This window comes from Paramormyrops kingsleyae, chromosome 18, assembly GCF_048594095.1.
Source record: "Paramormyrops kingsleyae isolate MSU_618 chromosome 18, PKINGS_0.4, whole genome shotgun sequence".
Lineage (NCBI taxonomy): Eukaryota > Metazoa > Chordata > Actinopteri > Osteoglossiformes > Mormyridae > Paramormyrops > Paramormyrops kingsleyae.
The window spans coordinates 4,051,590-4,076,110 of NC_132814.1; the positions used below are offsets into that span (position 1 = coordinate 4,051,590).

Genomic DNA, 24,521 nt, shown 5'->3' on the forward strand with positions numbered 1-24,521 from the left:
ATGTTTATGAATGATTTTTGAATACTTAATTAATACATTGTGAAGGTGTACTGAACATTTTATGAATGCAATATAAAAGCATTGTGAAGGTGCAGTTAATGTAATGCACTACTGTTTATTTATTTGAAGATTTTTTTTATTTTGATTAGGGATTTTTAAAAACAGTACTTTATTCAATTTCAGTTGCACTGTTAAGAAGACACATTTTGCACAGTTTTGAAAGAAAAAGGAATATTTTTGAATAAATTTGTCTGCAGCTCATTCTGTTAAAAAATCGTGAGAAAATCGTATCGTGAACTCAGAATTGTGAATCGTATCGAATCATGAGTAGAGTGTATCGTTACATCCTTACAGGATATCATCTCTTTTTGCCATCCACTGGTGTAATGATGTACGTACAGACATCAGCATGTCAAATATAATTAATATAAAATATAATATACACTCATCGAATGTTTTATAAGGAATGTTCAAATGCTGCTATCAGAACGGCCTGAGATCCTTGTATTAAGGACTCTTCCAAGTGCTAGAAATATTAGCGATTCTGATCCAGGTTGGCATGATTTCATCACATATTTGCTGCAGATTTGTTGGCTGCATATTCATACTGAATCACCTATTCCACCACATCCCAAAGGTGCTCTACTGGATCACTGATAAGGTGACTGAAGAACACTGAGCTCACCATTCTATTCAGTGAACCAGTATGACTTGTGCTTTGTCATATGGCACATTACCCTGCTGGAAACTAAAAGATGGATAAATTGTGGCCATCAATGAATACTAATGGCGGGGGGCAGACTGGCAACAAAAGGCAGCCTGGGGATTTGCTGCCAAGTGGCCCCAATTTGATAATTTGCTGCTGAACAGGGTGGGAGGGGGTTTCAGTGCCAAAATGTACCTTAGGATACCCCTTTCCCCCCAGTCGGCAGCAAATTATTAAACTGGGGCCGGTTGAATTGTGCCGTTTAGCTGACGACCAAGAAATTTCCCCAAACTTCCTGCTGGCCAGTCCGTGCCTGATACATGGTCATCAACCATACTCAACCATACTCAACTATACTAGACTAGGCTGGAGCATTTAAATGAAGCTTGATTGATAGTGGGAGTCCAGTGTGTGCCAAGAAAGCATTACTCACATCATTAGACCACCACCACCAGATTGAACTGTTTAGACAAGCCAGTTTGGGTATGTGGTATCAGGAATGCTTTACTGGATTCTTATACTCGCACATCAATAGAACACAACAGGAATCATGCAATCATGCTGTCCGTGCCCAACTCTGTCCCAACCATCTGAACGCCGCAGCAGAAATCGAGACTCCTCACAGGCGATGTTTTTTCCAATCATTAATTGTCCGGTATCGGTGAGTCTGTGCCCACTGTAGCCTCAGTTTCCTGTCCTGAGTTGACAGGAGTGAAATTCGACGTGATCTTCTGCCCCTCGACGTGTTTTGGTTGTTTGTTTGTTCAGAGATGCGTTTCTCCTCACAGCTGTTGTAAAGAGTGGTTATTTGAATTAGGCTAATGCAATTTTCCTGTGAGCTTGAACTAACTGAAGCTCTTGACCAGTATTTGCATGATTTAATGCACAGAATTGCTTCCGCATGATTGGATGATTAGATATTTGCATGAAGGAGCAGACGTAGGAGTGACTGTAATAAAACTGACTGTATAAGGGCACACAAAACATATAGACAGATATAAGAAATATATAATATGTTGAATGATATACTGTCTAGTAGGGGTGGAGCCGAACCCGAATACGGTATTCGGAAAGGCACAAATAATGTGTTTTTTACGAATACTTATTTCGAACAAATACTTTAAAAAATATTTGTATTCGGGAACAAGAAAAACTTTATATTAAAAAGCTGCGTTTCCTCTTGAGACCGCAGTGCATGCCCGGATGAGTGAGTGAGTGAGTGAGTTCAGGAGTCGGGGGGGGAGTAAAAGAGGTGACTGACACAGGCTGCTCCACACAGCAACAGCAAAGACTCGGCTGAGCGAAAAAAAGACTTAACTGTATCACTATTTTTGTTGAATAGATTTTTGTACCTTAACTGGGTTCCGGAGGCAGTTTATAACTTTCGGGAAGCGGAGTTTGATCGGGAGAGTAGTCCATTACGCTGCATTATTGACGTCTGCAGTCAGGTGTTCTCATGTTCGCTCTGTTTACGTAGCTCTGTTAGCTCGGTAATTTAGACAATAGGCTGTTGACAGAGTAACGTTAACGTTTGGTTAAAAAGGTTAAAACAATGCTTGTGTAGTTGTGTCGAATTGTATGCACTTGTAGGAGTTATATGGTACGTTTAAGTTACTCTGTCTACTGCATATCCATAATTATAATTAAAGAATACTTACACTATAACGTAAATTAGAAGTGCAACGCAAAAAAAACTGGATTTTTACGCCTATTTTGAATTTTACTCGAATACGAATACAAATACAAATACTTTTCCCCCCTCAACAAATACAAATACAGATACAAATACCGGCTGCTTTGCACACCCCTACTGTCTAGTCAGTTAAAAGTACAGTTTAATAAACGTTTGAACGTTTAACATCATTTTGATCAGCATGTAAGCACTCCCAAAGGACCCAAAATTATTCCAGATTTAAGTGTCGAAATGAATCTTCTATATGAACGAAGTAGAAAATACATACACTGAAAACAATCTCCATTTCCATCTCTAGTCACGCGCACTAAGAGGCCAGAAGCCGCGGGAAACCCCAGTCCTTCGCCATTATGTAACGCTTTCATGCGCTTAACAACAACAAAAAATCGCAGGTCATGCGAGAGAGAAAGAATAGGAGCTAAACTCATTACAGTCGCCGGGTCAATGCACGTACAGCAAAAGGGTGAAGACCTCATCGGGATTTACAAAGCAGACGGAATATTAATATGTTATTTTAAACAAACAGGGCACATCAGTTAGGTAAAAATCCCATTTAAGTATGAAACTGTAAAATGTAACCATAATAAACCATCACTGGTGAAAGCGACTTAGTACAAGCCATGTTGTGCCTACAAACGTTTTACAGCTCAAGTCAATACTCCAAACTTAAAGTAATTAAATTGTTGCTCAACACGAGAGGGGGGAAAGAGAGTCATGAAAATAAACCAGTACTAAAACACTAAAAAAACTTTTGTACTACACTCACTCCTTGAACTTTTCGTTAGTCTTCTACACTGTATGAGCCAGGACCTTTTAGTTAACTAACAATGACTAAACACTGGGCTTTGTGTAGCGGTTATGTCATGCATTGTAATTCCGCGGAGAGTTTTAAAGTCCGCGCAGCCTTACTGCTCCCGATTCCGCCGGCGGCCGGACTGCACCGAGGGCGCCCGGAATTGGCCGAGACCCTGAGCCACGCGACTGTACACTGCACACGCGCCGAGTCACCACGGGACTCATAGTGCACTGCACAGCAGGTATTTCACACGCTGAGTTTGATTGCTGCTGCGTTTGCGCTAGTTGGAGATAAATATTTATGCCGAAGCACCTAATCTCGCTATCCTTGCATGCATTTCTGGAATTACTTGGACAAAGTTCGCGGGTAGCAGTTAATATCTTGAGCGATTGCGGGAGTAACAGCTGATGAGCCATAGCTGAAGAATATAGTGAGGCTGCAATTTGACTCGCAGTTTTAGTGAAAGATGAGTATATTCTTATTACTCTCTGACAGATTCCCATTCACGCGAGACTTCTTAGCCTTTAACAAATGCTATACATTTAGCTGAATTTTATTGGAAAAGCAAGATATGTAGCAATTATGTAGTTTCCGTTATCATTATTAAAATGTAATTTTTCTATCCATCTAGCTGTTTGCCAAACTACTGAGAAAGAATAGTATAGTCTAATTTACTTAATGGCTGGGAAAATAATTTGTTTAATTAACGTGGCTCAAATAAATTTATTTTCTGAAAATTAAATGTGTATTACTCACCACGGGCAAACTGACTGATGAATACGATGTGTTAGTGACTGCATATTTTGTTTGTTCCAGCGACCCTGACAAGAATAATTAAGTGGTTAGAGGATGGATATTTTGTTTGTTGCTTTTGAAGCTTTTAGGTCTTAGGCCATCTTAAAATACTTAATTGAAATTGGCATTGAGACTGATGGGTAATAATGTCACACAAGGTGCCCAGTCAGCTAATCATGTGACCTGTTTTGTCAGGTATGGATGGAGCGGAGTCCCAGGAAGGTATTCCCAACTCTGCCAGTATCCAGCTTCCTGGGCAGTGGGAGACATACAGGTATGCCCTAGAATTTGATATATCTCTTCCTCCTTTCATAAATCTGTTATTTAAGTGCTAGTCTGACTCAGCCACAGGAAATGCTGTACTTGGAATGTGCCATTTGTTGTTGCTGTTTGCCAAGTAAATTTATTATGTATCATTTTGCTCATTTATATGTTTGGCAGTGGGAGTGCAGAATGGGTCACATGGTGCTGGTATGCTCAGATGACTGAAAATGTGAATTCATAAAAGGACGAAACGTATTTTTTAATCTGTGGAGGTACGATATTCATAAACATAACAACAGGTCAGTATAGCTAATTGGCTGGTATGGTGCAGACAAAAATGCATCATATTAGACTAACAGATAAACACAGGTCTTGCAGTCTGGTGATTAAGGAGCTGGTTTACTGAAGCCATACTTGCAAATTATTTTGCCTTCAAATGGAAATTTCAATCAAAAGTGATGTAGCTGAAGTAAATTTTGTTTGACACCATTGTCCTGCACATCCCTTGAATTATATGCACCCCGAAGAGAAAGAAATTACTTTCACCTTCTCTTGTCCTCAGGAGACATTCGTATTGTGCTTTTATTGGAAGGCAATGTTGTGAGTAAAATGTGTGTCTGTCCATATCATTATATTTTTTATATAAACACTGACCAAATCCATTCAGGATTGTTTACTGTCAACAGCAGCATTGATGTCTGGGACAATGACATTAAAACATGGAATTTCCGTATCACATTCGTTTTTCTAAAATTGGTGTTCTGTAGATCCCTGGTGCTGTAAAAAGCAGACGATTCACTGGATGGTGGTACAGCTCTGACTGGCAATTGTATTAAAGTGTCAAAAATAAAATCCATCCATCCATCCATCCATTATCCAACCCGCTTATACTACTGGGTCGCGGGGGGTCCGGAGCCTATCCCGGAAGCAATGGGCACGAGGCAGGGAACAACCCTGGACAGGGGGCCAGCCCACTGCAGGGCACACTCACACACCATTCACTCACACATGCACACCTATGGGCAATTTAGTAACACCAATTAGCCTCAGCATGTTTTTGGACTGTGGGAGGAAACCCCACGACGACACGGGAAGAACATGCAAACTCCACACACATATGACCCAGGCGGGGACTTAAACCCAGGTCCCAGAGGTGTGAGGCAACAGTGCCAACCACTGCACCACCATGTCACCCCCTAAAATAAAATATCAAAGCTTAATTTCTAATATGCAAAGCCTAAGCAAGTATTATTTATATAGTCATGAATGTAAGAATTATTATACAGTAGATTAGTGTATCTATTAAATATACTTGTGCTACATTATCAAGCTGCACAACATGCTTAATGCTGTGTAAGACTTCAGTTTGTATGTCGGCCTAGCTATTATTTTGTTGTAGAATTAGTATGTTTTTTTCCAGTAATCTCCCACATGACCTGCTTCCCACATGTCTTTTTTTGCTCTCCCCAAAGAATAGTCCTTAAGAATCCACTTGTTTTATTGCCCGAGGGGAGGGGGAGGGGGTGGTCTGCAGTGTGGGATCTCTTGGTAATTAGCTGGAATTAGACGGAGGTATTTTTTCTGCCCCCGCTTTTGTCCTTGGATTGTATTGTAGGCTTCATTTCATTCTGCGTGACCCCCATCGCAAATGGATTTACCCGGATTACTTTTGCCAATTAAACAGCCATCCTGTGCATGTTTGGATCTCAGTAACACTGAGGTCGGTGCGCTTAGTGCTGTCACGTGGTCATGCACTCTGTTGTGGGTCAGCTGGTCTTCGCATCTGGTACAAGGGCTAAGGGATGGTCACATGATTCCACCCTGATGAGCACCGACCATGTTTACTCTAGTGGGTTTGTAGATTTGCCCATTGAACGCAAGCAGCTTCTACAGCACTGAAAGCAAGCAGGGACTGAAAACACGATTATGAAGTTCAGAGGTCTGCTGTTTGGTGTAACCAGTTGCTGTCGTGTGACCTGATAGGTAAATGCAATGATAAATGTGGGGAGACAAGGTGAGATGTGTTATGAATTCACCGTGTTGTCAGCACTGCCAAGGAATGAGGATTCATCGGACCAGCTGACCTTCTTCCACTGATCCGAGGTCCAGTTCTGATGTTAGTGTACCCATTGTTGGATGGTTTTGATGGGGCACATGGGTCAGCATGCCCCGCCCCCCGACTGCTCTGCAGCTACACAGCCCCATAGGCAACTTGGTGTATGGTATGTTGTGACCCCACAACATTGTTCTGAAGGACAAATAACTGGAGGAAAATTTGGGGAAAACAAAGCCGTCCACTCCTACTGGGCTCACATTTAAGTTCTCATAGTCCTCAGAGACATCTGAGACTGACACTGTAAAGTGAACAGCCCCTCATGGATAACGCTGCTTGTCTTTTCAAACTACATTACCCACAATTCCAACTCATTGCTGTTTTTCTCGTGAATGCCTGTCCTCCTCCCACAGGGTACATGTGGTCACATGGAATATCGGCACGTCAGAACCCCCAGACAATATCAGCTCCCTGCTGTACCTGGACTCCCAGGTCACCGCAGACCTCTACGTAATTGGGTGAGTCGGCAATGGACTGTACTGTGAATCCAAGTGCTACAAAAGGATACACTGTGCAACTGGACATCCAATAGAAAGTCCTTTCTGAGTGAATAAGTTGTGATTCGACCTGAGTTAACTGGATTTTTAACATATAAATTTTTTTTGCATTACAGCCGTAACATCTGTATGTATAATGTTTATGAGTCAGATACTCTTTAATATATTATATAAACTAATCAATAACTGTGACTTTCCAAATTCCACTGGCTTATGTGTGTATGTGTGTGTGTGTGTGTCTGTGTTTTTCTAGCCTGCAGGAGGTGAATGCCAGACTGTTGCAGTTTGTCATGGATTTGGTCTTTGAAGATTCCTGGAGCCACCTCTTCATGGCCACACTGGGGCCTCTTGGCTATGTAAAGGTACACAGATGTCCAAAATGTAATGTGGATACCCCTATTAAATGGAGTTGCCTAATTAAACCAGATCCATTGTATAATCAAGCACACAGTCACACAACACAATCTCCTGCAACAAACATTAGCTGCAGAATGGGTGATTGTACAGAAGAGCTTAATGACCTTTCACCTGGCACCAACATAAGACGGCGTCTTTCCTACAAGTCAGTTTGTCTTGCTAGAGCTGCCCCGGTGAACCGCAAGTGAAGTGATTGAGAAGGTGGGTGCGAATTCAGCTTTGAAGTGTTAGGCCACACCAGCTCACGGAAAGGGACCTGATAGCATCACTACGCAACCTGAATAGCAGCAAATGCCACCAGCAATGTTCCAACATCTAGTGGAGAGCCTTCCCTGTAGAGAACAGGCTATTATAGCAACAATAGGGTGGCCAACTTCATATTAATGCCTTTAGTTTCGGAATGAGATGTTGGACAGCTGGTGTCCACAAACTCTTGGGGATGTAATGTATCAGACACCAGAGTGTATGTGCTCTTCTGTGAGTTTCTGGGTATGTGTTTGTGTCTGTCTTTGAAACAATGATGTGCTTCATTCCACTCTTTGTTGGGATAGAGGGAGCTGGGGGGGGGGGGGGGTTCTGCTGAATTGGACATAGACAGTGATTCCTTTGTCTGCTCGAGCTTACATAACATCGGAAGCTTTTTCTCAGCTTGTTTGTCATTGCAGGTGACATTGCCATCTTGTGAACGTGCAACACAAGCAGCAGAACATCCATCATTGTCTTTGTTTCGGGTTTGGGGGGGTCATTTGTTCTATAATTGTGTTTCTGGAACAGAATGCCTGTCTGGGCAAAAGTATCAGGGGGCAAAAAAGACTGGTGTGAGCAGCGATGGGACTGCAGTGCTGGTGAGATGCTAGGGTCTTCTGTTTGGCTTATGGTGTCCTTCCCTCCCAGGTGACCTCTGTGCGCATGCAGGGTCTGCTCCTGCTGGTCTTCAGCAAGCAGCTCCACCTCCCTTTCATCAGGGATCTGCAGACCACCTACACCCGCACTGGGATCTTCGGGTACTGGGTGAGGCATGGGCTGCTCTGGGTCGGGGCTTTTGCTGTGCACAACTACAGTGGCATACAATAATATGCAAAATTGATTTTCTTTAAAATATTTGCTGGCAAATAATTCATTTTGACTTTGACTTTACTGTCAGAGACTATGACTTGGCAATAAAAATACTGACGAGATGAATATGTATATGTATCATTTGTAATTCAAGGAAATCTGATACCTGTATGGTAGGTTGAATATTTTTGCCAGTAGATGCGGAGAGTGAATTGGCTAATTCATTCTAGTGTCATGCACAGAAGCATTTCTATAGAAACCATACAGAAATAATGATTGATTGATTGGTTGGTTGGTTAGCTGGTTTGTTGGCTGGTTAGCTGGCAGGTTGGTTGGATTATTGGTTGACTGGTTGGCTGGCTGGTTGGTTGTACAAATGGTGTATCTGGTGCTGGAATCCTAGGTAGCTCAGGGTTGAGAGGTGGTAAGATCCAGGGAAGTGGAGGGAAAGAAGATGATGATATAGAAGGTGGAGAGACAGGAACACCAGAAGACATTTTATGAGTTACCAGGCCATAGTGGTTATACTCGGCATTGGTGCCATAAGGGAGCCGGGGGGGGCACCGGTCATACTGGTTAATATTCTACAAGTGTTAAATTTGTCCCTTTCTTCTGTTTGCCGTTGTCTTCACTCATCTCCCAGGGCAACAAGGGCGGGGTGTCCGCACGGATCTCCTTTTATGGACACACGCTGTGCTTCCTTAACTGCCACCTGCTGGCACACATGAGCTACGCAGCGCAGCGCGTCGATGAGTTTGAGTACATCCTGGATGTGCAGGAGTTTGACACGCATGACACACCGCATGTGCTCGACCACGAGTCAGTGTCCTGCTTGTGTGCTCTGTTCACGCCGAACATAGTGACTGAACACATTTATTCTGAATGAAAAGTGCAAAACAACTGCAATCTAAGATAAAATTACAACTTTAATGAAAATATATTACAGATGAAAGACATGAACCAGGATAAGTGATTGGAAGATGGATGGACTGATAGATTTATGGATGTAGATAAGATAAAATGGATTATTATTTTTGTTACTCTGAGATTCTGTAGCAAATTTCGTACTAGTGCAAAACTTTAAAAGTAGAGATCAGATTGCAACAGGATAGGTCACGGCTGGTCATGGTTTAATAAGAGTTATGTGCCCCAGTTTGCTCTTCTGGTTTGGGGATCTGAACTTCCGCATCGACGACCATGGTCTTCTCTTCCTGCGCGCTGCTATCACCAGCAATCGTTTCAGCCTGCTGTGGAACAAGGACCAGGTGTGATTGCCGGCCCCCTCCCACCCAGCCCTAACCATAACCATAACCATAACCATAACCATAACCATAACCATAAGTAACCAAACAAAATACAAGAGTGCATTTTTAGTTTTTTTATTGCAGTTACGGATTTTTATAAAATAGAGTTTTCCCATACGGGGACCAGGAAACTATCCCAAACCGACTAAAACAGACAAAAGTTATAACAAACAACACATCTTTACATGGTTGGTTTTCTCCTTATTAGGAGCTTGTAGACTTAACCACATAGCATCCTTTCCTTTAAAATAAAGGTGTTTTCAGTCATGCCCGTACATTTTCTCTGCTTTGTCGGCCATCCTGCATAACAGTGGCTAGCTAATTAATAATGTATTATTCGTCAATTAATATTCCATGTGCACAGTGACACTTATGGGATGTGCTGACCCTCAAAAGGCTGCTTAGAACATTAAATATTAAATTTAGTCACCTAAGATAGTGAAGTGACAGACATGCACAGTTAATTAACAGGCTAATTGCATTAAGATATGAAAAAGAAAACCGTAGCTGGTTGTCTTCTAGTGTGATGCTTTCCATTTGACTCTGCTTCACTCACGATGTGACTCTCTGACTCAGTATGACTCTGCAAATCTTACTGTTGGGCTTGATTCTCAAAGTTTCTTCCCTGTGTGACTCTAAGTTCAACCACTTTGTTTGGCCCTCAGCTGCTGATGATGATGAAGAAGGAGGCCTTGCTGCAGGAGTTTAAGGAAGGACCTCTGTACTTTAAACCCACCTACAAGTTTGACAGGTTTTCCCAAAACTACGACACCAGGTAATGCGATCTTGCGAACGTCGTAACATGCTGGGAAGCTTTTTAAGAGCGTGTTCATGCATAGCGGAGAAATGTGAGGAAGTGGATCAAGTTACCAAGGGTTTCTTGAGGTACAAGAGGGATTCCCCTTCTTGAATCTCATTGTGAGACATTGTGGTGACAAATTCTGTGCCACCAATTTTCTGATCTGTTATTGTGTGATGGTCTACAACGGTGTTTCTCAGTCTGGTCCTCAGACACCCCCAGATGGTCCACATTTTTGCTCCCTCCCACCTCCCAGCAAGTCATGGACTGTCCGGGGCTCCCAGAGGACCGATTTGTGAAACACTGGTTTTTAAAACACAGGAAACACTTTAATTTTAAGAGTGCTATTTTTTATGATTCCAAAGGATGGCTTAAGATTAGGTTTTGGAAGGAATCCCACATCAGCTTATTTTGTTGACTCACTATACCATTTTACGGCATCCAAATGCCTCACCCAGACAGTCAGACGCCTCACTTCCTGTCACCAGAGATGACGGTCTTACCCTCTCTCTTTACAGGGCATCAAAGATGTGGCTGGGCTTTAAGTAAGAGCTTTAAAATTCCCCCAGTACTATCGTTGCTCACTAAGCCTGCCAAATCCCCTTCATTATCTGCCCCCCCACCATCCATGGCTATTCTACTATATGACTTGTGGAGCACAGATGAACACATCTTTCTGTGGATGTGGCTAGATACCTGTCATACTGTAGATCTAACCTCACCTCAACAGAAGTGCTTCCACACACCCGCTCACATACTTGCACTGTGTGCTTCTCGATGTGTGTGTGTGTGTGTGCGAGCGGGTTTACCTATCCTTACCACAATGTCCCCATAACGTGATAAATATCCGTTTTTTTCTCCCTTATGGGGACCGGTTTCCTGGTCCCCATAAGGGAAAACTCTATTTTATAAAAATCGGTGACTGCTATGAAAAAATTAAAAATGCAAAAACTCTTGTGTTTTGTTTGGTTACTTATGGTTATGGTTAGGGCAGGGTAGGGGTTAAGGTTGTCATAGTTAGCGTTAGCATTTTTCCCATTGAAATGAATGAACGGTCCCCATAAGGATATGTTTACCCTACATGTGCGTGCGTGTGTGTGTGTGCGTGCGTGTGTGTGCGTGCGTGTGTGTGTGTGCGTGCGTGTATGTGCCCGCATGCTATAATGGCATCATGTAATCACCAGAAGAGCCCTGCATCGCTCATCGTGTCTGATAATGCCATGTTCATGCTGTAGTCTCACTCACGCCCCGCAACCAGCTCATTGTGTGAATACTTGTTGTCTCTCTTGCTCTCTGATTGGAGATGTGTAAATGGCAGTCTCTCCTGCTCTCTGAATGGAGATGTGTAAATGACATTCTCTTCTGCTCTCTGAGTGGAGATGTGTAAACGGCAGTCTCCCCTGCTCTCTGATTGGAGATGTGTAAATGGCATTCTCTCCTGCTCTCTGATTGGAGATGTGTAAATGGCATTCTCTTCTGCTCTCTGATTTGAACCGTGTGAACGGCGATCTCTGCTGCTCTCTGATTGGCCAGTGGCAAGAGACGGAAACCAGCCTGGACTGATCGCATCCTGTGGAGGGTGAAGCCCAGACCCAAGGTGGAGGAAGGGTCCAAAGTGGAAGAGGTGACGAGGAAGCCACTCAGGGAAGACCTCCCCCTTAAGGTGGTGCTGGACACTTACACTTCTGACTGTACCTATGGTGTCAGCGACCACAAGCCTGTTATTGGCACCTTTAGTCTTGAGGTGAGGCCATTGTTGTGAAACCTTGATCAAAACATGACTTTGTAGGTCTGCCAAGCCTTTTGAAGGCTCCCAAAGAACCTGTTATCAGTCGTCATCGTCCCCCCCCCCAAAGGAATTATCAGAAATAGAATGAAATTAATCTCAACATTGTGGTTGCATTCTGTATCACAGAGAGCTCTGGCCTTGTCGGAACTGGAAACAGCCGATGCAGTGTGTCGAACTTTCTGTGACCTTTTGTGCAGCTGAAGAAGTATGAGACCCCTCTGGTGCAGGTGTGTGCTGAGGGTGATTGGAGTGCCACCGGGGGCCCTCTGGTGACATACAGCATCCTGGAGCCTTTCTCTGCCAGCACCTGGGACTGGATTGGCCTCTACAAGGTCAGCTGACAGGAGGGGGCGACAGGGTCATATGACCAGACCAGCCTCACCAGATCACCTTCTGTCAGCTCATGTCGCATCAAGTGTCCGGGAAAGGTTACAGTTTGGTGTCTCCATCTCACAGGCCAGCTTTAGAAGCGTGTCCGACTACATTACATACATCTGGGTGAAGGGGATAGAGGTTTCCAGTAGTGATGATGTCATCCAGGTTTGTATACCCTAACCAAGCTGAGTACTCTGTGTATGTGTCTGTCTGTTGTACAGCTGGATGCTTTTGATATTAGATAGATACGTCTCTCTATTCCTGTATGTAACCAGTGTGTAATTTGAGAACGTAAAACTAAATAATAGGAGAAATAAATGAATTCATATTGACATATTAAAATGATGGGGTATAGAGGGGCGGGACCACAGGGACACTGGCCCTAGCTGAAAGCTGATTGGTCCCTTCCCATCACGCACCACATTGGCTAATGATAAGGTTGGCCCCTCTGCATGAATTATGGCCACACTTACGTCCTCCACCTTAAAAAAAATTCTAGAATTTCCCCTGATTAAAATTCAGTGATTATCTTCAAGTGTGGCTTAATTAATTAAAGGAAGTTGTATCGCTGTCAGATCAAAGAGGGGTGTAGTAAACACCAATGGTTGCAGAGGATCTGCCCAGCACATTCAGATATGTAGGTACACAACACTGTCACAAAGAAGCAAAGACAAAAACAAAACGCAACAAAACAGAGGATAAAGAACAGCGGCAGCACTGAGGGAATGTGCAGGCAACACTGCCAATGTAAGTGAAGCAACAGACAAACTATTTAAACTATATTTCATTCCAAATTGTTGTAGGTACTTTATGTGAAAAACCGTATTGGAATTATCCAAAGTACATGTGCTTATGTTTTTTTTTCTCTTTCGGATATTTTCTCCTTTTTTCATTCGTTCATTCACTCCTTGGAGAGTTTTCTGAGTCAAGCAGAGATGGTGAGCTTGCTCACCGAATTGAATGGACTGCAGATTTCTTCAAAATAATTAAGCAGCACGAAAGTGAGGCTGCCATGGACGAACATTCCACCCCCCACCGCCCACCGCCCACCGCCCACCGCCCCGCGTTATGGTCGGGCTGAATGTGGCTTCCTGTACCGGGCACACATGTAAATGGTGTAATAATTCAGAGAATAAGTTTGTGGCATTATTATTGATAATTGAAATAGTTTAGCTAGCTATAAATTATAAGTGACAAGGCTGACTTGGTTATTTAAGTGAAATTATTAGGATCTGTATTTATGCAGCTAAAGATTATATATCTACAAAGTAGTTTCAGAAGTCAGATTAAACCCTTTAAGCCCTTTAATGCATAAAAAATATTGTTCTACACTGGTCATTTGAAAGTTGGCTACCGGATCTTGAATGCCTGCTGTTACGTGTTTGCAAAACACTTTGAGTGTCACCCATTCATGCTCTTTTCCTCTTCAGACATTGTAGATTTGCTATTCAGTCCCAACTATATTACAGCATAAGTGAATTAATATACAGTCGTACCTCAGAACTCAAACTTAATCCGTTCAGAACTTGGGTTCGAATCCTAAATAGTTTGAGTTCTGATCGAATTTTCCCCATAAGAAATAATGGAAAACCAATTAATTGGTTCCCGGCCCCAAAAAATTACACCTAGATATGGGTTTTTTTTAGCATTTAAATACAAAATGAAGAGGATCAAACAAGAAGAGCATATACTGTACTACACACATCTAAGCACATTTATCAAAACAGTAATTTTGTCACACCGAGCAAGGAATGCGGAATCCAAGAACACAGGGTTTATTGCTGGCAAACAAGGCACAACACGGCATAGACTTCAATGACAGGACTGGGGAAACATACTTGAACGCAGACTTAAATACACATGACTCATTGGAAATAATGAGAAACAGCTGATGACATCGTGATATCACACAAGGTTAACGAGGGGGGCATGGCACACAGGAGGATCGTATGAGCCGGGCGTGACAAATTTGTAAAGTAAGAAAATGAATGTATCCAAACAATGTGCAATGGCTACCAAAATGATATAAAGTACAGTGTATTACCTGATATTTTCAATAAAAAACGATGCCATCGCAGCGAATGCCAGGCTGAGACTGAAGCTTTACCCTTTGTTTCCACTGAGAGACGTGCCGCGTGACTCATTTCCCCCTGCGTACAAGTTAACTTAGGTGGGCGTTCACGGTTTGACTTCTGAGATTCAGATCGAGTTCTAGGTCATTTTTTTTCGAAGTGGTTGGTTCGACTAAGAAATTCGAGTTCTAATGAGTTCGAGTAGTGAGATGCCACTGTATAACACATATAATTAGGGCTGCACTGGCCGTCTGGCAGAAAGAGTGCAGAGTTGGTTCTTTACCCCGGCTTTGGGTCTCTGAGCTGGATATTGTACTTGTACTTCTTCTAAACATAGACTGGTGCTCATGAATACTTCTTGCTTTCTGCAAATGCATCCAGGTTTACATGAACAAAGATGACATCCCAGTGCTGAAGACAGACTGTGTGCTCTGTTACTATAGCAGCAATGCACGCTCCATCGTGGGCATCAGTCCGCCCTTTCAGGTGAGTCCAAGTATGGGCAGTTTGTGCACGCGTATATTCACACTGTGAGTTGGCACTGGACTCTGCACATTAAGAAATCCTTAGGCTGCAGTAGTATGAGCCAAGGTGCTTGTTTCAGGTGCATGAGTCTGTGATGGTCACCGAGGAAGACTTAGCACCCATGATAGCCAATGGGAGGGACAGGAATGCTGCCAGCTGAGGGTGCACCTGCCCAAACCACCAATCAGCACCATCGACCCTGGAATGGACAGCTGAGCTACGCCCCTCCAATTGCCACACCCACTCTCTGCTTTTATTGGTGTCCTAGGGGACCTGTCACTGACATAATGTCAGTATTTTGCCTCTAGAACTACTATGTTCCAACAGACATCTTTTAGTTGCAATTTATGTTGCTTTTAATCATTATCATTGCAATGATTTAAAAGTCAATTTATGTGAAGTAGCTCACAATTTCACATTAATATTATGCTATTATTATCTTTTACACAAACTTTCATTTGGGTATGATATTCTCAGTGGTACAACAGAAAAACCCTTGTGGGATTTGAATCAACAGCAAGTATGTCTGGTTCTTTAATCACTGCACTGCATCTTAATGAGAAACAAGCCTCAAGTCCATAAATGAGAGACAAGGGTATGCGTGTGATCAGCACTCACTTCCGTCAGCTTATCTGTCACAGACCTCAGAGGTGTGAAAGATGTGCAGAGAAAAATTGGCAGTTGCAGGGAGACATTTTCATGAATCCCAGTTAAATTATAATCACAAGTTTCTATTCCCACATAACGAATGAAAATTAAATTTAATATTTCAAAGCTGGCTTCTAATGATTAAAATTTTACATATATTTTACATTTTATATGTTTTATGTTCATCTTATCGACTGTACAAGTTAGCTGTCTCATTGTGCCAGTACATTTCTGTGTTTGTCAAATCAAATCAAAGTTTATTTGTCAAATGTACAACAGTGTGGAAAAGAGCGGTAGCGAAAGATTTTTTTTTGTTTGCTATGATTTAAGACTAATGCGAATCAAAAAATGGCAGAATTTAGTTATACTGCACACTTGCAGAATCTCAGTTTAATGTCAATGTGAACCTGCAGAAAGTGCTGTTTGTGTTTGTGGACATTAAATACAAGCTATGCCACAGCCAGCATAATGGAAGTGTTTTCTTATCAGGTGTAAAATAGAGCTTTGATTCCTGTTATTCCAATATCCAAGATGCCAGAAGTGTTTCTTTGGATATAACCATGTGTTGATTGTTATATGTGTTAATTAGATGATCCTAACAGCATTGGTAGCCTCAGAATCGTACAGATACTTTGTATCAGGAGGCCACGGTTGTTACATCAACCACTGCAGGGCCCTCAGCGTGATGAAGTGCTTAGCGCTGATCTGACAATCACTGGTTAATTTAAATGTTGCTTTCCCTGTTAAGTTCATTTATTACTATTTTATTGTGTCTGTGTTACAAAGGAAAATTCTAGAAAATACATAAATGAAAAGTCAACACAAATGTTTATTGCATTATGATTTTTATTAAACTTCATCTTATCAAACTTAAAAGTAGTTTAGTTAATTTTATTTTCATTCTTTAGCAGTAATGTATTATTTTTTATAGTTCCATTTAAATTCTCATCTTTATGATGTGTTACTATTGGTAAATAATACGGAGCTTATGGTATGTGTGCGTATTCTGCCTAGAGGGTATGCAATGTTTCCCAATTCAGTCCTAGGGGACTCTTAGTCCATGTTTTCGCCATACTAGGAGCTGGGAGGGAGCAAAAACGTGGACTGGCTGGGGGCCCCTGAGGGCCAGGTTGAGAAACACTGATCTGTGGGAGCAGACTCCAGGCTCCCATGACTCGGAACTGGATGAGGAATTGGGAGATGGATGGGACTAGACTATAACTGAGGAAGGGTTTTTTTGCTGACCATGATGGTGTGATAATGGATGCCACTGTTACCTTGCACCTCCAGGGTCGGGGCTTTGAATCCTACCTCTGTGCTGTGTGTGTGAAGTATGATTGTTATATGTTGTACCTGTGTTATGCATGTTTCTTCCAGGTACTCTAGTTTTCTCCTACAGTCCAATTAGAATTAGAATTTAGTCCAATGGCAGGGAGTTTAGCTTGTGTCTCTGATTTGCCACTGATGAATTATTGTGTAAGTGCCCTGTGATTCACCAGCATCCTGTCCAGGCTGTGCTCCAGCCTTGTGTACTGTCCTTCCTGGCATAGGCTCTAGGCCAGGGGTGGGCAATCTTATCCGCAAAGGACCGGTGTATATGCAGGTTTTTGGGATAACCTGTAGGTCAGCTCTTCTAACCCAGGTGTGAGGACTCTTCAGCCAATCAGTCCAGGGAATTGCAGCGAAAACCCACATACACACCGACCCTTTACAGATATGATTGCCCACTTTTTATTGCCATTGTCATTGGCTGCAAACATCACATGATACGCAGAATCATTTGCTATGTTTGTTTTTTTTGTAGTACAATAGCTTTCTTTTGATATCCTATTCACGTACAGTATATTAAAAACTAGAACCACCACTAGACGGCAGCATATTGCACGTTTTTTTAGCGCTTTTTATTGTCGTCATTGCGACGCAAAAGAATCGCGTCTTTTCAACACATTTTACACGTGTGGATTTTGACAACTTAGAAGGTACATTTATTGTCTTTATCCTCTCTTCCAAGCTGTTTCACTTTAGTAACAATCGCTCTTGTTATTTAGGTTTTATTATGGTAGCAAACCGTATGGCTTGGTAATCTAGTTCTTTAACCGGCATTTTACGGAGTACTCGTATTGATTTTACATTGTTTATGCTCACTGATTGTTTGCTAGTTTTCTTCTTGCAGTAGACTTTTTTTGTCGCTACAATACCCAACATTTAAAGAGATGCCTTTCGTAACAATCCAATATCCTGTAACCGTGTAACGTAACCCAGATGGGTTCTCTTATCTGTTATTGAACCAGTGACCTTACATTAACGATTGATATTCTTAAAATAATGTGCATTTCATAACTAACAATATCAGAATTAATTAACAGACTACCGCAGAAAAACACTGAAGACAAATGTGTTTCTTTGTTTAGCTGTTTTTAAAGTTTTCATTCGTTAACATTTCACGGTTTATTGTTAATTAAATGCATCTGAAAAGTTATCCAAATCTCCCTCTCGTAAAGAACATTCCCATCTCATAGCTGAGTATCGGACGTTTCCACGGCGAAGATGAGCGGCGACGCGGAGCGTCTCTTGATCCAGTTCCAGGACGAGGCGGGCGAGATCCTCGGCTCCCCCTTCGATGTGCCCCTGGACATCACCACGGACAAGCTGCAACTAGTCTGTAATGCACTGCTGCAAAAGGTGCATATGCATATGGGTGGCACGCAGTAGGGGAGCTGTATTAATAGTGCTCCTCTTACTTCTGCGTATTGGTTTCTGCCGTGCCGAAAAACCAAAGCCTTATGTTATACAGCACCAATCAGGTAACGTAATCGCTGAACATCTGAATCAGGTGTTAATTAGCACCTCTGTCTACAGGAAGAGCCGGTGCCCCTAGCTTTCTTCGTGAACGATGCAGAGGTGCTCTCATCCCTCGGCGCCTGCGTGCAGACATTCGGTGTAGACACGGAGCGGATCCTGCCGGTGGTGTACCAGCCCCAGGCCGTGTTCAGGGTGCGCGCAGTGGCCCGCTGTACGAGCTCGCTGCCAGGCCACACGGAGGCCGTCATCTCGGTGGCCTTTAGCCCCACTGGAAAGTGAGTAAGAGGAAGTGCACGACTGCGATTTACAGATCCTGTGGATGTTTTTTTTAGCAGGGTAGCAGCAATTACAAGACAAAGTCATCGTGGATTTTAATTGTCGTCTTTTATTGAAAAACTCTAGTTCATATTTGCCAAGAGGATGCAATACACTACCGTAAGCGTTGGGGGCAATGTCACATATGTTGACTCTGCGCAATGAAAATTTCAGCGATTTATTCTTTATCTAGCAGCTGGCTAATGTTACCTAATATCGTGTGGGTTACTTAAATTTGTTATTTCGAATTAAAACAGATTAATCGGAATGAAGGCAACTAACACATTATCACATGCTTACTTTAGTCAGCTGGCTGGTGTAAGATTTTAAATTCTTGTCTGTAAACACATTTACATATACAGTGGTACCTCAGTTCTCGAACTCGTTAGAACTCGAATTTCTTAAAAGTCGAACCAACCACTTTGAAAAAAATGACCTAGAACTCGATCTGAATCTCAGAAGTCAAACCGTGAATGCCGACCTAAGATAACTGGTACACGCTGGGAAACGCGTACCAGTCACGTGGCACGTCTGTCAGCGGAAACAAAGGGTAACACTTCAGTCTCAGCCTGGTATTCCCTGTGATAGCATCGTGCATGTTTACACTAGCTGAATACATATATTTAGACAGTAAAAATACATTTAGACACTGACAGTATCAGTAATTATTATACAAAAAAATACATTTAAAAATAAAGATTTCTTATTAATTATAATATCATTAATAATAAACCATTAATACATTTAATTATAATAATATTGTCGTGCCGAGCGGGGACGGCTCGGAGACAAAGGCACAGACATCAGGGTGTCGAGGAATACGGGGTTTAATTACATGTAAGGCAGGCAAAACGCAGACGGACAATACAATGAGTGGACTGGGGAAACAAACTGAAACATGGACTAAATACAGAGGACTAATGACCACAACCAGAAACAGCTGATCATACAGGGATTTCACGCGAGGTTAACGAGGGGGCGTGGCACACGGAAGGAGCGGACGATCGGGGCAGGACACATTGGTTTTTTTTTTAACTTTACACATTGTTGGAATACATTTATTTTCTTACTTTACAAATTACTGTTTGATAAATGTGCTTAGATGTGTTTAGTACAGTATATGCTCTTCTTGTTTTATCCTGTTCATTTTGTGTTTAAATGCTAAAAAAAAAAAAAACATATTTAGGTGTAATTTTTTGGGGCCGGGAACTAATTAATAGGTTTTCCATTATTTCTTATAGGGAAAATTCGATCAGAACTCGAACTTTTTAGGATTCAAACCTGAGTTCTGAACGGATTAAGTTTGAGTTCTGAGGTACCATTGTATATAACAGTTTTATTGCTTTGTAAATAGTCTGTAGGGTTTCCAAAGTACCAAACAATTTTGATGTAGCTAATTTTAGATTTATAATGAATTAATATAAATTTGCTGTAAGATTTCTTGCATGAGCCTGAGAGTCTGAAAGCATAAGTGTCACGCCAGATGAGTGAGAGCTGGCAACCCTGTTGTGAGATGCAGACCCACAGCCAGTTCTTAAGGAGATAGAGAACAAAATGCCTGCTATTGACAGGTACCTGGCCAGTGGTTCAGGGGACACAACGGTGCGCTTTTGGGATCTGACAACTGAAACGCCTCACCACACTGCCAGAGGTTTGTTCAAAGCCCGTGGGAGCGGGGGGGCAGCATCGTGATGTCACTGAATGGAAGTGATATGTTGGTGTTCCTTGCAGGACACGCACACTGGGTGCTGTCCATCTGCTGGTCACCGGATGGCAAGAAGCTGGCCTCTGGCTGCAAGAACAGCCAGGTGAGTCACATTTATACTCTACTGAATAGTATAGTTAACTAGTAGAAGAGTTAACAGTGGAGACTGATCTTTAATGTTGCACTATGCAGATCCTAATACAAATGCATAAAACAAATGCAAGCAATTTTGTGGTACAAATGTCCTGTTTCTGCTGTGACCATTACCTAATTTCACACTATATCGCTCTTAACAAATCGGGCTGCGAATCCTAAATCACCCAGCTGGCTTCTGCTCTGCTCCCCTCAGATCTTCCTGTGGGACCCTGCCACAGGGCAGCAGGTAGGAAAGACTCTTACAGGACACACAAAGTGGATCACCTGGCTGTGCTGGGAACCGCTGCACTTGTGAGTTCCCGTCCTGCTTTGGCCCCTATACCTTCCTGAATTGCTGTCCTCGTTCACAAAGACTGTTGTTTCCTGCACAGTAAGTCTGTCTCGTCTCTCGTGTCCCAGAAACCCAGAGTGCCGCTACCTGGCCAGCTCTTCAAAGGACTGCTCAGTGCGAATCTGGGACACGGTCCTCGGCCACTGTGATAAGATCCTGACGGGCCACACCCAGTCGGTCACCTGCGTGAAGTGGGGGGGTGAAGGCCTGCTGTACACGTCCTCCCAGGACAGGACGATCAAAGTGTGGCGACCCAAAGATGTAGGAGCCTAACCTTGTGTGTTCGGTGTCCCTGATGGTGACTTCCTTTGCCTTGGATTGCTTGATGATGTCATTCACATTGTCCAAGCTTTTAAATATTGAGTGTTCATATCAATACCAAGAATGCAAAGAACATACATGTGTTCTTGGCAAGAGCGGTCTTGCTAACTTGTCTCCCAAGAATGAACTTGGGACACAATGAATCATGGGATTGTTGTCATTGCTGAGGATGCAACTGATGCATCCTTGATATTTGCAGTGAGGCAAGAACAACATCCGGGGATGTACTTCTGTTGTTGAGTATTGGAACTGGTCTTCCGCAATGGAAGACGACGTCAAATGAGTACATGAGAGCACAAGAACGGTCAAGAAGGCATGTCGATAAACACCCACCGTCTTGCTGTATCTTTCAGGGCGTGCAGTGTCGTACTTTACAAGGTCACGCACACTGGGTTAACACTCTGGCCCTCAGTACAGACTACGCCCTACGGACAGGGGCGTTCGAGCCTGCCACTGCAACCGTGAACCCCCAGGATATTAGTGGATCGTGTAAGTTTTGCCCCCTTGTGAAGAAAGCTAGTATTTCATTACAATTCACATGAGTTTGCTCTGAAACATGAATTTTGGACGTGTTGTAAAGTGTATTCTGCATTTTGTGTGTTAATTTGCTTTTTCGTGTATATTCTTTTTTCTCCTGCAGTGGAGGAGGTGAAGGACAAAGCCTTACAGAGATATAATAAAGTGAAGGTAAGCATGTGCATCCCAGGCAGTGTTGTAATAGTTTGTTGTTTTTTTAGTTTTTATTTTTACGTAATTTTCAGTTTTCATCTGTTTTGTTTGTCGTGTTCCGAGTTTTCGGTTGAGTTACAGCTATATTTTTGTCAACTGACCCGTTCGAGGTCTGAATCGGTAGAGCTGAACGCATCTCGACCCATACAAGTTTTTAGCATGAACGGTTGAGTTGAGTTCCAAGATATAGATCAAGGTACAAATTATATAAAAAATTTCTTTAGAGCAGTGTTTCCCCAGCCTGTCCACGTTTTTGCTTCCTCTCAGCTCCCAGCACCTGTACCAGCTATTCGGTGTTCCTGATTGGCTGGGAGCTGGGAGGGAGCAAAAATGTGGACTGGCTGGGGTTCGGTAAGGACTGGGTTGAGAAACACTGCTTTAGAGAATCCTACACGAATACCCAATGCACATTATGTACTAAAGTCCTCAAAATAGGCAAAAAGTGTTCCAGGTCTTAATGGTAGTTAAAGATACAATTCCTAACTTAATCTAAATGTTTTAAAGTATTTGAAGTTTATTTTCAGTTAGTTTCAGAATTTTTATAGTTTTCCTTTAGTTATAATGCTTTGATTTTATTTTCCTATCTTGTTTTATTTTATTTCAGTTTATGAAAATGTTTTCTTATAGCTTTAGTTGTCATTAGCGTCCCTGTGAGCCTGGGGCCATGTCAGCCTCGTGTCCCTGTTTCCGTTTCCAGGGCCACGGCCCCGAGCGACTCGTATCTGGCTCCGATGACTTCACACTATACCTGTGGAACCCAGCGGAGGACAAGAAGCCAGTGGCGCGGATGACGGGGCACCACGCCCTCGTCAACCAGGTGCTCTTCTCTCCTGACACCCGTCTGCTGGCCAGCGCCTCCTTCGACAAGTCCATCAAGATCTGGGACGGCAAATCGGGCAAGTAGGTGCAAGGGGGGGGGGGGGGGGGGTTGCCATGAGCTCGGTGCTTCGGAAAGAAATAGACTGAACAAAAAAGGGGGAGTATTCTAATACTTCCATTTGTTATTTTTTTAAATAATAATCTAGAAAGTTTGTCCCACAATCAAAAAAGAAACAAAAAAGTGACACAAAAAATGTTCAGTCTCTTGTTATTAGAGATCGATGGATGTTTATTAAAATTCAAGATATCGGTATCAGTCCGACGTGTCAGTCTAGGGCACAGGTGTCAGACTCCAGTCCTGGGGGGCCGGAGCCCTGCACATTTTTGGGTTTCCCCTCGTTTAACGCACCTGATTCAACTTCTTGTGCTAATTACCACATAGCTGTTGAGCTGAATCATTTGTGGTGGAACAGGGAAAGAACTAAGCTACACAGGGCTCCGGCCCCCCAGGACTGCAGTTTGACACCCCTGGTCTAGGGCAATTTTTAACTGAAGTCACTAGAACTGAAGACATAATTACTAAAATAATGTAGATGATTCGGCAAGAGGCTCAGAGGTTAGCAGATTGTTGTGGAATTTGAAGAGAATATATGTTAATGGTATCTGTCAAAACTGCCATGGCAGTGCACTCCTACCTGCTGCCCCTATGACCAACATGTCGGCACCCCCAGGTACCTCACCTCTCTGCGGGGCCACGTGGGTTCGGTGTACCAGGTGGCCTGGTCGGCAGACAGCCGCCTCCTGGTGAGCGGCAGCAGCGACAGCACCCTGAAGGTGTGGGACATCAAGACGGGCAAGCTGAGCGTGGATCTGCCCGGCCATGCTGATGAGGTGAGAGGGTACCTGGGGGATTAACACCATCTGCCATGGCAACCCGTGGAATATTTTATCACGGCATACTCTGTATTTCATATATGCACACAGGTGTTTGCAGTGGACTGGAGTCCAGATGGGCAGCGGGTTGCCAGTGGGGGAAAGGACAAGTGTCTGCGGATGTGAGTCTTACTACGTCTCCTGTGTTTTCTGACAATCGATGTGATGGCCGGACTGACACTCTGCTTTTCTTCCTCATACACTCTCAGCTGGAGGAGGTAGCTGTTTTCACTGTGAGCTGGGCTGTCACTTTTGCCTTTTGCCAGCCAGGAGGTGGAAAAAGCCTTAACCAGACTGTTTACCCACAATCCACTGCTCTACTCATCATGGTGGTCCAGTGCTGTCAAAGGCCAGGAAGCATTGTCTTGTGGTGTGCAGGAATGTATAGAGGCGTATTTTAGTACGCTTGTACTAATGTCACGTGTCCTATTCCACTTCAGCACAGAGATGCTGAAATATGTACAAGACATTAAGCTATCAAATATTAAATGTTACCAACTGAAATCCTGAAGGTGACTTTCTCTGTAATTAGCTTGACATCTGTGATCCTTGTTTCTGCTA

The 24,521-nt window shown here is 42.9% G+C and overlaps 2 protein-coding genes across 5 annotated transcripts; both read left to right on the forward strand.

Moving 5' to 3' along the window:
• The first annotated feature begins 3,069 nt into the window (after nt 1-3,069).
• On the forward strand, nt 3,070-16,725 carry LOC111842884 (inositol polyphosphate 5-phosphatase K-like). Of its 3 annotated transcripts, XM_023809959.2 has the most exons (14): nt 3,072-3,436; nt 4,186-4,264; nt 6,721-6,825; nt 7,118-7,226; nt 8,176-8,292; nt 8,981-9,156; nt 9,491-9,602; nt 10,307-10,416; nt 10,959-10,985; nt 11,974-12,184; nt 12,427-12,561; nt 12,686-12,769; nt 15,058-15,162; nt 15,281-16,725. In XM_023809959.2, exons 2-14 carry the CDS (start codon nt 4,188-4,190, stop codon nt 15,359-15,361), a joined length of 1,449 nt encoding a protein of 482 aa, XP_023665727.2. In that variant the 5' UTR covers nt 3,072-3,436; nt 4,186-4,187; the 3' UTR covers nt 15,362-16,725. The 3 variants fall into 3 exon arrangements, with proteins under 3 accessions (XP_023665746.2, XP_023665727.2, XP_023665736.2); XM_023809978.2 differs by lacking the exon at nt 10,959-10,985 and having other exon boundaries at nt 3,070-3,436; XM_023809968.2 differs by lacking the exon at nt 3,072-3,436 and having other exon boundaries at nt 3,443-4,264.
• Nucleotides 16,726-17,736: 1,011 nt separating this feature from the next.
• nle1 (notchless homolog 1 (Drosophila)) lies at nt 17,737-24,464 on the forward strand. Of its 2 annotated transcripts, none has more exons than XM_023809989.2 (13): nt 17,737-17,828; nt 18,351-18,531; nt 18,709-18,926; nt 20,538-20,617; nt 20,698-20,774; nt 21,021-21,118; nt 21,227-21,419; nt 21,833-21,968; nt 22,120-22,166; nt 22,906-23,108; nt 23,759-23,918; nt 24,012-24,082; nt 24,170-24,464. In XM_023809989.2, the coding sequence occupies exons 2-13, from the start codon at nt 18,397-18,399 to the stop codon at nt 24,180-24,182; spliced, it is 1,431 nt and encodes a 476-aa protein (XP_023665757.1). In that variant the 5' UTR covers nt 17,737-17,828; nt 18,351-18,396; the 3' UTR covers nt 24,183-24,464. The 2 variants fall into 2 exon arrangements, with proteins under 2 accessions (XP_023665757.1, XP_023665765.1); XM_023809997.2 differs by having other exon boundaries at nt 17,747-17,828; nt 18,369-18,531.
• The last annotated feature ends 57 nt before the right edge of the window (nt 24,465-24,521 follow it).

What these genes read in the sequence shown, in the direction of transcription:
- LOC111842884 (XM_023809959.2), top strand. Translation starts at nt 4,188, where the DNA reads ATGGATGGAGCGGAGTCCCAGGAAGGTATTCCCAACTCTGCCAGTATC. An exon ending in ACTGGATTGGCCTCTACAAG is followed by an intron (nt 12,562 to 12,685) that starts GTCAGCTGACAG and finishes TCCATCTCACAG; the next exon opens with GCCAGCTTTAGAAGCGTGTC. An exon ending in GTAGTGATGATGTCATCCAG is followed by an intron (nt 12,770 to 15,057) that starts GTTTGTATACCC and finishes AAATGCATCCAG; the next exon opens with GTTTACATGAACAAAGATGA.
- nle1 (XM_023809989.2), top strand. Translation starts at nt 18,397, where the DNA reads ATGAGCGGCGACGCGGAGCGTCTCTTGATCCAGTTCCAGGACGAGGCG. An exon ending in GTAATGCACTGCTGCAAAAG is followed by an intron (nt 18,532 to 18,708) that starts GTGCATATGCAT and finishes CTCTGTCTACAG; the next exon opens with GAAGAGCCGGTGCCCCTAGC. An exon ending in AAGTGTGGCGACCCAAAGAT is followed by an intron (nt 21,420 to 21,832) that starts GTAGGAGCCTAA and finishes TGTATCTTTCAG; the next exon opens with GGCGTGCAGTGTCGTACTTT.